General features: G+C 38.9%; 2 protein-coding genes and 2 pseudogenes across 2 annotated transcripts; 1 reads left to right on the top strand and 3 right to left on the bottom strand.

Annotated features, from left to right (window-relative positions):
• The first annotated feature begins 523 nt into the window (after window positions 1-523).
• LOC103343869 (uncharacterized) lies at window positions 524-1,769 on the top strand (annotated as a pseudogene).
• Window positions 1,770-3,979: 2,210 nt separating this feature from the next.
• SCL30 (SC35-like splicing factor 30) lies at window positions 3,980-6,896 on the bottom strand. Its single transcript, XM_008247507.3, has 8 exons — window positions 6,758-6,896; window positions 6,358-6,524; window positions 6,179-6,256; window positions 5,193-5,357; window positions 5,061-5,101; window positions 4,744-4,810; window positions 4,478-4,657; window positions 3,980-4,261 (listed from the first exon to the last, which is right to left on the bottom strand). The coding sequence occupies exons 2-8, from the start codon at window positions 6,507-6,509 to the stop codon at window positions 4,135-4,137; spliced, it is 810 nt and encodes a 269-aa protein (XP_008245729.1). The 5' UTR covers window positions 6,510-6,524; window positions 6,758-6,896; the 3' UTR covers window positions 3,980-4,134.
• Window positions 6,897-7,222: 326 nt separating this feature from the next.
• LOC103343865 (Radical SAM superfamily protein) lies at window positions 7,223-10,569 on the bottom strand. Its single transcript, XM_008247506.2, has 10 exons — window positions 10,248-10,569; window positions 10,078-10,153; window positions 9,899-9,996; window positions 9,540-9,641; window positions 9,339-9,425; window positions 9,018-9,134; window positions 8,634-8,737; window positions 8,297-8,436; window positions 8,062-8,198; window positions 7,223-7,924 (listed from the first exon to the last, which is right to left on the bottom strand). The coding sequence occupies exons 1-10, from the start codon at window positions 10,449-10,451 to the stop codon at window positions 7,748-7,750; spliced, it is 1,242 nt and encodes a 413-aa protein (XP_008245728.1). The 5' UTR covers window positions 10,452-10,569; the 3' UTR covers window positions 7,223-7,747.
• A 902-nt stretch (window positions 10,570-11,471) lies between these two features.
• On the bottom strand, window positions 11,472-12,080 carry LOC103343868 (putative serine/threonine-protein kinase PBL10 pseudogene; annotated as a pseudogene).
• Window positions 12,081-12,863: the final 783 nt, after the last annotated feature.

Here is a 12,863-nt window from a genome sequence, read left to right as displayed (position 1 = left end):
ATCTTGTTTGTAGTTCCATTCAGGAGAAATAAGTCTAAGGCAAGTCTAAGGCAAATACCATTCATTGTAATTTATTTCCTATTTTTTTATACTTTAAACCATTAATTTTGATAACCTTTTGTAATTAAATTTTTGGATAAGATTTTTAGTTCTCATGTGTCCATTATTTTTCAGAAAAGATTTTCGAATGAGAATCTCAGTTGCCACGTGTCTTATTCCAGATAAAATTTTCGGATATTCATTAAAAAAAATTATAATCTCAGATTTCAGATAAGATTTTCACCCTCTAAAATTGTGATATGTGTCATCTCTATCTTCTGAATTCCTCTATAAAACTACACCATCAACTCATACCTCTCACACCATCTCTTATCTATTCCTTCATTTCTTAGATTTTACAAAACACTTTCTACTCTCAATGTCAAACTTGAGGAGGGTGTTGGAGAGGCAACAGAAAGAAAGGGAAGAAATTCGGCGTAGATGTGCTGAAGAAGATCGGGACGCCGATAAAGAAGAGGAACAAATGCTTGCAGCAGTGGTGTGTATGCTTAATCAATCAAGGCAACACCGTCGTCGTGCCCTGAATGTGGACAGACGGAGGGAGTCTCGGATAAGAATCTCTTGGAGAATACTTTATCCCAAATTGGTTATATCATGAATATAAGTTTCGAGAGAGATATAGAATGCAGCCACATTTGTTCCAAAAAATCATGCATGATATTTGTAATTACGACACATACTTCATTCAAAAGCATGATTTGTTGGAGTTTTAGGTCTTATCCCGGAGCAAAAACTTACAGCTACTTTGCGGATGCTTGTTTATGGGGCATCTGCAGAGCAGGTGGATGAGATTGCAAGGATGGAAAATCTACTATCTTAGAGTGCTTGGTGAGATTCTGTGTTGCAGTGGAAAATTTGTACACGATGAAGTACCTTCGCAAACCCACGCTGAGGGACCTGCAAAGGCTTCTACAAAAAAGTGAGGCTCGAGGCTTCCCAGGAATGATTGGAAGCATCGATTGCATGCACTGGCAGTGGAAGAATTGTCCTACTTGCTTGGCAAGGAGAGTACGGGAATTGGAAGGGCTAAAAAAGTATAATTTTGGAGGTCGCAGCTTCATCCGACTGTTGGGTTTGGCATGCCTTCTTCGAGGTTGCTGGATCTTAGAATGACCTCAATGTCCTTGGTTAATCCCCAGTGTTTGACGAGGTATTGCGAGGTCATTCCCCCTAGTCACGTACCAAATCAACAATACCGTATACTCTGGTGCGACTACCTTGCCGACGGAATTTATCCTAGGTGGACGACATTCGTGAAAACAATTCCGAATCCCCAATCCGAGAAGGAAAGAAGCTTTGCTTCCTTTCAAGAAGGTTATAGGAAAGACGTGGAGAGGTGTTTCGGTATCTTGCAAGCTCGTTGGGAAATTATTAGGGGTGCTGCTCGGATGCTAGATGAGGAGGTGTTGCGGAGTATCATGATGATTTGCATCATCCTCCACAACATGATTGTGGAGGATGAGTATGACTACGATGCTCCAGAGGTGTTTGAACCCGATCCTATGAACACGGCGTTGACAAGAATATATGAAAGGCCGGTGGGACCAAATGGACTACCAATGGAGCCCGAATCGTTACTTCGGGATGGTCGATTCAACAACCCCATGATTGATCGTTATCAAGAAATGCAATCTTCATATGTTCACGAGAGACGTCAAGTTGACTTGATCGAACATTTGTGGGAGATGAAAGGCAATCACAATGGATGAAGTCAAGATTAATGCTTTGTTTGGAATTATGCTTTGTTTTTAATTATGCTTTCTTTTCTGTTTTTTTTTGGATTATGCTTGTTTTTATTATTATGCTTTTATGTATGGTTTGTTTTGTGTGTTATTTGCAATAAATTAAGGTTTGTTTTTAATTAATCTATGTTTTAATGCTCAAATGTTTTTAATAAATAGTCATATTATTTAATGATTTTTTTATTGAATAAAAAGGAAACAATACAACAAATTAAAGGATAATACAACAATACAACAATACAACATATGACAAAGGTGTTTCAATACAAGCTAATGGTTTTCATCATTTAACCAATCCATATTGCTAGGTCCGTCGTCATGGAAAAGTTTTTTTCTCATCACATCCTTTCGTTTATGCTTCCAATAGGCCTTTGTCTCAAGAGACATATTACTCGTATCCATGACCATAATTTTCATCTCTATCATCCATGTCTTTTTCTTGTGCCTGCTGCTGTTGAATAACAAATGCTTCCTCTCGTGCCATGTCTGCTTAATCTCTTTTCAAGTCTCTCTCAATTCTTAGTGAGGTGTTCTTAGCTATTTGCTCCAATAATTGTACACATTCATTGTTCGAAGTGCCCCCTCTCTTGGCCTTTGCCGCCTTTCTCCCAATAGGTCTCGGCGGACGTGGGAGTGGTGACTCTGTTTTCATTGGGGAGTCCAATGACGAATTGGTTGATGGCGAATCGTGGAGCGGCGTCTCATTCAACACAACCGGAGGACCGGTGGGAATAATTTTGAATCTCGAACAATCCTTCACAACTTCCCAACATTGGAAATGCACGAAATTTTTTTTGCCTTGCCCCATGGCACCGAACCACATTTGTGCTTGTATGATCTATTAAAAATAAATAATTGGAAGTGCAAGAAAAAAAATATTATGCAAGAAAATATAAACTATTTTGAAATGCAAGAATAAAATTGATTATGCAAGAAAATATAGACAAATTGGAAATGCAAAAAGAAAAAAAAAGATTATGCAAGAAAAAGAAATAGAATATGCAATAAAAAAAAAGTTACATTAAATTGATTAAAATGGCAATTATAAATATTTTACCTCATCGGTAAAATTTTGACCGCTTCGAATGTTTTCCATTGCTTTTGTCAATGCATTTCTCCATTTTCCTAACTCTTTATTTAGAAGTTTCAATCTACTAGACAATATCATTTCGGTCTGAATGGAACCCGATCTTTGACAAAATTCTCCATGAATTTTGCTCCACATATGATGGAACTTCATCTCATTGCCCGTGATAGGGTCATGAACTAACGTTCACCCAAGACTGACACAATGCAATATCTTCCTGAGTTGCCCACGAGCCTCCGGCTTCGAAGATGTCATTTGTTTTTTTTTTTTATAATACAAATGGAAAGTAGTAGAAAAATGTGAGTGGAGAGTAAAAAATATTGGAAGGAGAAGAGTTTGTATGGAGAATTGGTGTGGAAAGTGAATAATGTGAGTGGAGAGTAAAAAATATTGGATGGAGAAGAAATTGTATGAAGATTTGATGTGGAAAGTAAATAAAATGGTTAGGTATTTATAGGGAAAAAATAAAAAAAATTTTTTAATTTCAGAATTTTTCGATTTATTTTGCAATTTTTAGCCAAAAAAGAGGACAATGGATTTCTGAAAAAAACCAATTGAGAGGCCCGGTTGCGACACGTGTCAAATGCCGTTGAGGTGTCAGGCGACGCGCGTGGAAGTCAAATTTTTACCGCGTCACAGCCTCGGCTAAAGCCCAGGTGAGACTTGCCCTTGGGCCTGCCCGGGTTGGTAGGACCCAGCAATTGCCCGCGCTCATTCTTGTGCGCTGGAGCTCCTTGGGCTCGCGAGGGTCTTTTGCCTGGTTTTGGGTTGAGCGCTGACTTGCTCTTATGGCCTGCTGCCTGCATTTCATGAAGATGAAGGCCAACTTCAAAAACCCTTGAGAATCAATGTACTGAATTATGGTTATCTCAAGCTCACAAACTTTCTTCAGCATTCTTAGGAAAACCCACATTGCCATTTTCATTTTCTCGTCATTGAAAACCCATAATCAGCTCAGTTTTACATGGTAGGATAGATGTATATATTAAAACTAATTGAGGGGCGTGTTTGGTAGAAATTATTATCATTTGTTTTGTTTCAATTTAGAAAGTCTCAAATGAAACCATACACAACTTTCATGATCCAAAGAAACGCAAAAACAAGGTTTTAATTGTTCCAAACTTCCAAATGTTTGCACACACAAGCCCGGAACTCAGGCTCACAAACTAATGTTACAACCCGGAAAATTCAAAATCTGCCAGACATGATTAAATGTATGCTTATGCATTCACATTGCTCTTTTCCTTATCTGCTGCGCCTAGGCGATAACTCAGCAGATCTGGACCTAGATCCAGATGGTGATCTGGATGCTCTACCAGGACTAGGAGACCTCCAATGACCTCTTCCATCCTTATCCTCGTGCATAGGTTTCCTACATATTTGACACGAGAACACAGTCAATATAAAAGATCAGCATGACAAACTGATACATTAAACAATACAAAATGAAATCCGTATCCTCAATTTGCCACACTACACTACTTCCACCATTCATCCTGCAAACTCTCATTAACACAGTTTGAAAGAAAATGTATACAGAGAAACCTGCAGCGGAGCTAGAAAACAGAAACAATATGGACGGACTCACTTTTCATATCCATCATTTTCATTTGGCCCAGCACCATTGTCATAACCTGGAGAATATGGCCTGCGATCATGATCAGCATCTCGCTCTAGTGGAAGATCACGTGGTGATCTTGGGTGGTCTCTGCGCCTTCTACTTGGGGAAACAGAGTCACCACGGCGTCTTGGAGCAGGTGAATAGGACCTGCAAAAATTATTTGCCAATGTATGCATGTGTTAGTAAGCATTGAGAGAAAAAAATTACAGCATTCTGTCACCTTCAAAGCTTACCTTGAGCGGTATCGGCTTCTAGAACTTGATGGATAATGTGGCGAACGTGAACGAGAACGAGAACGTCCTGTGGCACATCAGATACAGAATACAGATTAGTGTTTAACAGGAACCACTTCACTGATACAATGATATCACAAAATATTTCTTAATTAGATTATTCATTTCAGAAATAAATGGAAAGGTAATGATATGTTCGCAGACATTGATTCTGTTGACCACAGTGAATTCAAACATGATCAACAACATTAAGGGCATCACTCATCGTTGTCAGAAACATCATACGATAATAAGTAAACTTTCGTCAGAAACAGTACCATAATAAGACGATCGCCTTCCTCCATGCTCTGACGGCCCTCTGCATAAAGAAACAGGCAATTGGCATTTCAAACATATAAAATCAAGTTAGGGGGGAGAGGGGGGAGAGAGAGAGAGAGAGAGGACATTACCTAACCCTAGTCCTTTGACGCATCTCCTCTGGCCTTTTCCTTGTCTCTGCAGCAACAACCACAGATATCTCCCTCCCAGCAAAAATTTTCCCGTTCATATGATACTGAGCCTCTGCAGCTTCATAAGAATCCACAAATTGCACAAATGCAAATCCCCGAGGTTCCCTACATGGTAGTTCAGGAAAGCTCAATACAAAGTAGGAATGACTAAAGAGTGAGTGAAGACTGATTGTATGAGTACAGTGGCTTGTCAAAATTAGTATGGTAAGTTACCATCACAATGTCATTACTTCACATCTATCATCAGCTTTGGAGCAGTTCCACTTAAGTGGATGCTGAATTTACGTAAAGCAGGTAAAGTCAAAGCTTAGTGGCTGACCTTTTCTTTATAGTCAAGTATGAAAGGCAACTTCAAAATATGCAAGTAACTTGGAAATTCTTCTCATTCTTTAAGAAGCACTTGAAATCAACGTTGCCCCAAATTCTTGACATTCTTGTGATTATAAGAAGCACTTGAAATCAACGTTGTCCTCACCAAACTTCTATTGATTGTTGTAATTATATAATTTCTCTTCATAAAAAGAACATTCTTCATTTGAACATTACTCCTAACACGCTTGGAATACCACTATGTTACGCAATGATAAACAGTAGGCCTTCATCAAATGTGAGGCTTGGGCTTGTTTTAACTTCAAAGTTCAAACCAACACACCCCCTGACAAACCAGTTCAAAAATTCACTATGAAAAAGGTAATAAGTACTTTAGAAAATAGTTTAGCAAACTCCACACACATGTATCTTATTCCCCTACTAACAAATTCTAACCAAGGATGCCATTTCAGACAAAGTAGGAAGTAACGAATCTGAAACAACGAAAATTTCATATAGTATTCTTATCAATCGAGCTTCCGTTGCATGAACCACGTTTGAAGATTTTATAGAAACCATGATTGACACCGATACGTATTGACATAAGTAAAGCTCACCCAGTGTAGTAGTCCTTGGGAATGTAGACATCCCGAACAAGCCCATATCTTTCAAAGGGAACTCGTAGCTCTTCAGGTCTGCAAAATTAGACAAAACTCCAGTTTAGAAAACTGAAACAGTGAACAAAACCAAACAAAACAGACCAAAATCGGAACTTTTCTTTCACATGAAGGAGGACCTGCAATCAAGAGGAATGTTCCGGACCAAAAGGCTTCCACTATTCTGCTCCTTGCGCCTCCTTGGGGGGCTTCTTCCTCGTCCTCCTCCGCCACCGCCTCCGCCATAGCTCCTCCTTGGAGGACTATAGTACTGTGGGCTGTACCTCCTCATACGTGATACTAGTGCCTATTCCATCACAACACAAATTGGTTTCAAGTTTAGGGATCTCATCGCAAGAAGAAGAGGCAACAACAAAAATTAAGAAACAAAGTTTTTGCTTTGCTGTGATTATCAGCAACAAAATAACCTTTAGCCTTAGGGTTTCTGTTTTTTTTTTTTTTTTTTTTTTTTGACGATTTTGCTGATCAGATGATGACTTCGAAGAGTCAAGCGAAGCAAAGATGGGCATAAATTATTACCTGTAACTCTGATGAAGACACTGAAACGTACGACGAGAGCTTCTAGGATTTTTCCTTTGGATCTGAAATTCTGAAAAATGTATAATCGGACAAAGAATCGAACCCTGATTTTAAAAAGCTTCTTCGAGTCTTTCAGTTCAAAACCCCATCACACGTATTTTGGTTGGGCCGGGTTTCTCTAACTGGTTCTTTCTGGGCCTTAACACCAACCGAATTGGTCACACACTAATCGGCCGACCTATCTTTTTCTTAAATAAATGGTTTTCTGCTATCCTTTAAAAAAAAAAAAAAAGGAAAAAAAAAACAAAGGGTTTCTATGAAGTTTTTTCTACACAATAACATGTAGCCATTTATTGATATAGTATTCTTCTGGATATAAAATGGTCTTTTTTAAAGATATAAATTGGTCTTTTAGAGCTTCGATTTTAGATTTTGAGTAACAAATTTTGGTCGGAGCAGATCATATGTTGATTAACGTAGACTTTGGTAAGAGTTCATTCAACAAATAAAAGTTATGCCCAGCTGAAGCAACTGGAAATTCATAGTTTGTTGCCTGTCGTGAGCCGTGTCCGTCTACAAGTTCTATGCACTGTGACTAATAAAATGCCATACACAGAAGGTAGCCTAACTATCCACTATTGCATAAAGACCCTTTTCTATCTCTCTTTCTAGTAAGTCGATGAGGAGAAGTGCTATTTTCTTGTGCCTCTGTGAGCCATCGATAATCAGCATCGCTGTGATATCAGGGAAGCGCCACAGTTCTCCACAAGACCTTAGTATCATGTGCAGGAAAAACTTGGTTTCTTCTACAGCCAACACAGCAGCACTGTACACCGATCCACCACTAGTAAAAGTAGATGATGCAGACCAGCTCCAACTTTGAACACCACTTTCATTAAGCTTCTTACAGATGACGGGACAGGAACATGGAAATGCGTGGTGTCCAGAACACTCTGCCGAGGAGCATGCCCAGAAAGATTATGACATCAATCAACATGCAACTGCAACATCTTCTTCAGGTTGTAAGTTGTCGGAGTCAATGGGCAAAGGACTCTTCTGGAACTTGTTTCTTAGCTGACCACAAGCTGCATCTGCATCCAAGCCCCTTGTTTGACGTGTGCTAACAGTTACTCTATTGGACTCCAGAGCAGCTGCAAATGCCTGTACCTGCCAAATGATTTTTTTGCAGAAAACACAGAAAAAGAAGGTGAACAAACCAAGAAATAAATATGCAAAAATTAGATCAAGTAAATATATATTTATGTGTAAAAACAGAAGGGAAGACAACACAATTAATTCCATACAGCTTTCTTGGATGGACGCCGATACTCAGAGCCTTCTATTGGGTTAAAAGGTATCAAGTTCACATGATAGCCTCGCCCCCACTCATGGAGTAGCTCTGCAAGTTCGACTGCATGCTCTACTGCATCATTGACTCCAGCTGCTCAAAAAGATATGAAGAATGACATCAACATCGTTAAAGTAAGCACACATGGATGACAAGAGACAAGAAAAAATTTATAAATTTAATTTCAGTACCTAAAAGTGCATACTCAAAGGAAACCCGTCTGCTGGTTTCAACGAAATAGTCCCTGCAATCCTTCATAAGTGCACTCAGAGGGTATGCTTTTGCACTTGGCACAATTGTTTCCCTGAGCTTCTGGTTAGGAGCATGCAGACTGATGAACAAGGAAGTGAGAAAAGTTTAGCAGGGAAAAATATAACCTGGGAGCTCTTCCTACTTCCAAAACCATAGCTTATGTTTGCAGCATGAACTAAAGTGAAAACTATAGACATCAATGAAAATCATTCTCTACTTCATAGTCGATGAAAACTAGATGATATACCAAAAGTAAATCCCGTGGAAAATTATTACCTGACAGCCAATGTTGACTGAAGCTTGTGGGATGCCAGCTTTTTTATTGTATTTGGAACCCCCACAGTAGATATTGTGATCATTCTTTGCCCAATTTGCACATCCTTAACAAAACAAAGTCCGACATAAATAAGCTTTCACTTAGATCATCATGTAACATTTTTTGCAACTTCATATACATTAGTGATAGCATTCCACCTTAAAACTAGTTTTATATGGCTTAGGGTTTGCAATCAGATACAGCATAAAGTGACAATTGTTGGTTAGCCTATGGGGATTAATAGGAGTTAGGTAACAAAGGCAAGTGCTTAATTCTTTCACACATATAAAACACGTGGAATCGAAGTTGCTATTAAAATGCTCAAGATATAGCTGCAAATGAACCTTATTTAAACACTGGTGTGCTGCAAGTACTGACTTCAGGTTCATCATTGGTTCACCCATTCCCATGAACACTACATTGGTCACCCTATGGTTGAAGATTTCCTCAATAGCCAAAACCTGTCAATACAAAGGTATATACAATTACAATGTAAATGCTGAAAACTCAAGTTTGTTTATGTATTAGCACACAACAACGGTATCAGCTATAATTTGAAGAAAGTATCTTTTAAGTAAATTTCAATCATGCCTGTTCACAAATTGGGTAAACAAGGGAACACACAAACCCTACTCATAATAGAGCATGGACAAGACAGCCGATACCTGCTCAACAATTTCATGCATCTTAAGGTTCCTTGAAAACCCTCCTTTTCCTGTGGCACAAAAAGAGCAACGAAGTGGGCATCCCACCTGTTTCAACCAATCAATAAAAATTCGATGAGGGAATAGAATTAAGCACACTCAAAAGCTAACATTAGGGTATAACTGCAGGGGGAAATTTTGTCAATCATCTCCAAAAATCACCTGTGAGGAGACACATGCTGTAAGGCGCATCACACCTTTCTCATCTTTAACTGGTATGCCAACAGTTTCAATCAATCTGTTATCCTCCAACTTTATCAATAACTGCAAAAATTAGTGGCACAACTTAAGCCACCATTATGCTAATCTCAAATTACCATCACTTTTATGAATTCCAAGCCACAAAATTTTATGAAAAAAGTGCAACATTCTTAATAATTTTTTAGTGAAGCACCTAAATTGCCCCTTTTATATACAAAATATTCAATAGAGATAAATAAATTTCACATGAATTTATAACAAAATATTCCATCAAGGAGTCACAGAACTGTCCAGTAACCATCTTCAAGAAAAGAAATTACCTTAACAGTGCCATCAGCAGCAGTGACACTCTGGTAAATGGGTGACCTCCCAACTTTCCATCCAGCTTCCTCAAGCTCATTCCTGAATGCCAGAGGCACTGCAACATAAACCACAGTAAAAACCAATAAGCATGGTCCCACAAAAAACCCAATCTTTATCAAGAGAGTGAGAGAGTTACCTTGACTGAAATCCTGAATATCTTTAATCTTTCTTTTATAAATAAGATGATGGAGCTGCTTCCCTCTGTAGCTTTGCTACACATACATTTTAAAAAATGGAAATCAGCACATAAATTCAACATCTTTCAATTTTAAGCAAACAAACAGAGAGATTTTTATGCTTCTTTACCTGCTTTAAGTCCAGTGCGAGCTGCTGGAGCTCTGGTTCGGACAAGCCGAGGAGCACGCGCGAGTCAGCGCGCAAGGCTTGAGAAGGAGCTGGAGTGGTGGACAGGTTCATGCTCACCACTGCCATGGCGCGAGTACGGACCGCACGTGCGAGAGGCACGGAGCATACGCGCTGAATTAGCGACGATGATGTGGCTGTCATCATTCTGCTGCTGGGTTTAGGCTTCGCGAAGATGAAGAAGATGAAGCAGAGGAAGAGAGCGAGATTGTAGCTAAAAACCTCAGCTTTGTGGTTTATTTGATATTGGGTTGTAATGGCCTTCAGGCCCAAGTCAGCTCAAGCCCGTAAATCTCTTTGTTTCTTTGTTTCTTTACAAGTGGGCACCTAGGCGCTGTGCGGCTACTCTCTTTGTTTCTTTAATAAATGGTATAGCCGAACGGCTATACCCCATTTTTTATTTTTTTTAAAAATCGTATAGCCGAGCAGCTTTACTGGGTTTTTTTTTCCTTTTAATTGCTTTTAATAAATAGTATAGCCAGGCGGCTATACACACACACACACACATATATATATATATATCTATATATATAGAGATCTTTTTTTAAAAAAACAATTTCCCCAAATTTCAATAGCACACAAAATTCAAGTATTATACAAATAATCATTACATATTATTGAATAAAAATTATATATATTAAAAAAATTATATAGTGACATATTAATATATACTTTGGATATGTTGAAATTAGCAAATTAATATATATTTTAAAAAATATATAAACTAATGCAACTGAGATTGTGCTTGTTTTAATTATTTAGATAGTATAGCAGCGCGGCTGTACCGATCTTGACACGTGGCGCCTAATCGCTAGGGGTCCTTTCTTTTGAAAAAAACCAATAGTACAGCCGCGTGGCTATACTCGGTGGTTTTATTTATTTTGTTTTTAAAATAGTATAGCCGGCCGGCGTAGCCGAGCGGCTATAACCGGCGTTTCTTGTTTTTTTTGTTTTGGCTAGACCCTTAGCTGCAGCCAGGGCAATCTCGATGCGAAGGCTCCATGGGAGCGGTTGAGACTGAAAATACCCTGTACTCAAAGAGTTAACAATCCCTGAAATATATTTCATATCGAAGTACTTGAGCTCCAGATTCATGGTATTGCTTCATTTAAAAGTTCAGATGGCTACAGAGCAAAGGAAGTTTATAACTCACTTCTATATAGATGATTATCTAAGCTGCCACGCACGAGGCATAAATTCATACGCCAGAAACCGGCAGCAATCCTGTAAGCAGTAACCTATCAACCTCACAAGATTTGGGTGATGCAGCTTTCCAATGGAGTTAACCTCTGCCTACAGATCAAGAGAAGCTCCACAAAGTCAATCGATTAAGTATTTCTCTGAAAATACTGCACACACAACATAGCAAGATCCAACAAGATTGTTTTGATATCAATATTTTGGCCTTCTTTGCTTCAGGAGCACTTTGAGCAATTGAACATCAGTAAGCCTTTTCACAGCAATAGCCATGCCAGTACCAGACTTGGCAGCTGTTAATGAATTCTCATCAATCCACCCCTTGAACACCAAACCAAAGCCACCTTCACCAGCCATATTATCACGACGGAAGTTCCTGGTGGCTGTTTTGAGTTCATTGAAGCCGAAGCACTTCAAATTGGAGGACTGCAAGATCTCACCCTCCGCTGAAGGCACGGAGACAGATGGCACCTTGCTCTTGACTGTCTCATTCTCAGTCGTCTCAGGCACTGTGTCCACAGCCAAAGTGACATTTTTCAGAGTGTGCCTCTTCACGTTCGAGCTAAGCCTACCACCCATAGTTTCTGTTGCTAAGAAACTATTTAAATTGTCAACAACTGAAACCAACCAAACCCATCAGAAGCTGAAGTAATCACTACTAACTAGCAGTATCAGATTCTAAAGAGTCATTCAAATCAAACCCATGATTTCTTTTTCTTTTTCTCCAGGGAATTTTAATTCAAAGATGATCATGATATAAAATTAAGAAAACCGTAAATATGGATGAGTATAAACTTATATGATATAGAAAGAAACCAGTACTTGGAGTGAAACAAAAAGTAAGGCTGATGAATGAAAAGAAAAACTCACAAATGGTGATGATGAAGTTTATAAATCAACGAGGGAGCAAGAAGGAGAGACAGAGAGCTCCTGGAAAGCGGAGGAGACAGAGGTAAAGAAGTATGTCGTTGACGGTTGACGAAGAACTAATATAACCATAATTTTCTTCTTAAAATAATACCTTTACCAGTTTGCCCCCTTTTTTTTCTCTGTTGAGAAATGATACCAGTTGTTCAAGCTGATTCACGACCAAGTCAGACAAGCTTATTGTCATTCATAAATCCTGGAAAAGTTTTTTTCTTTCTTTGTTCTGTTTTGAATCTCTGATGTCATCATGTCTTATGCGATCCCTCCCGAAGTTGTTTATATTTACATGACTTACCTTTTCAAATTTCATGTATGTGTGCTCTTGTCGGGTCTGACAGGCTACGTTATATGTAGTGAAACAATTGTGTTTGAAAAATCTGCATAGGCGCCCGCCTAGGCGCTGGGCGTCCGCCTAGGCAGGTCTGGTCGGGTAAC

This window comes from Prunus mume, linkage group LG5 (genome assembly GCF_029339155.1).
Source record: "Prunus mume cultivar Tortuosa linkage group LG5, ASM2933915v1, whole genome shotgun sequence".
Taxonomy (NCBI): Eukaryota; Viridiplantae; Streptophyta; class Magnoliopsida; order Rosales; family Rosaceae; genus Prunus; species Prunus mume.
Note: the sequence above shows the minus strand (reverse complement) of the source record. Positions and strands in the feature narration are given on the sequence as shown.

What these genes read in the sequence shown, in the direction of transcription:
- SCL30 (XM_008247507.3), bottom strand. Translation starts at nt 6,509, where the DNA reads ATGAGGAGGTACAGCCCACAGTACTATAGTCCTCCAAGGAGGAGCTAT. An exon ending in AGAAGCCGATACCGCTCAAG is followed by an intron (nt 4,658 to 4,743) that starts GTAAGCTTTGAA and finishes TAATTTTTGCAG; the next exon opens with GTCCTATTCACCTGCTCCAA. An exon ending in GAAAATGATGGATATGAAAA is followed by an intron (nt 4,262 to 4,477) that starts GTGAGTCCGTCC and finishes TCAAATATGTAG; the next exon opens with GAAACCTATGCACGAGGATA.
- LOC103343865 (XM_008247506.2), bottom strand. Translation starts at nt 10,451, where the DNA reads ATGATGACAGCCACATCATCGTCGCTAATTCAGCGCGTATGCTCCGTG. An exon ending in TATTCAGGATTTCAGTCAAG is followed by an intron (nt 9,997 to 10,077) that starts GTAACTCTCTCA and finishes TTTATGTTGCAG; the next exon opens with TGCCTCTGGCATTCAGGAAT. An exon ending in CTTTGAGTATGCACTTTTAG is followed by an intron (nt 8,199 to 8,296) that starts GTACTGAAATTA and finishes CTTTTTGAGCAG; the next exon opens with CTGGAGTCAATGATGCAGTA.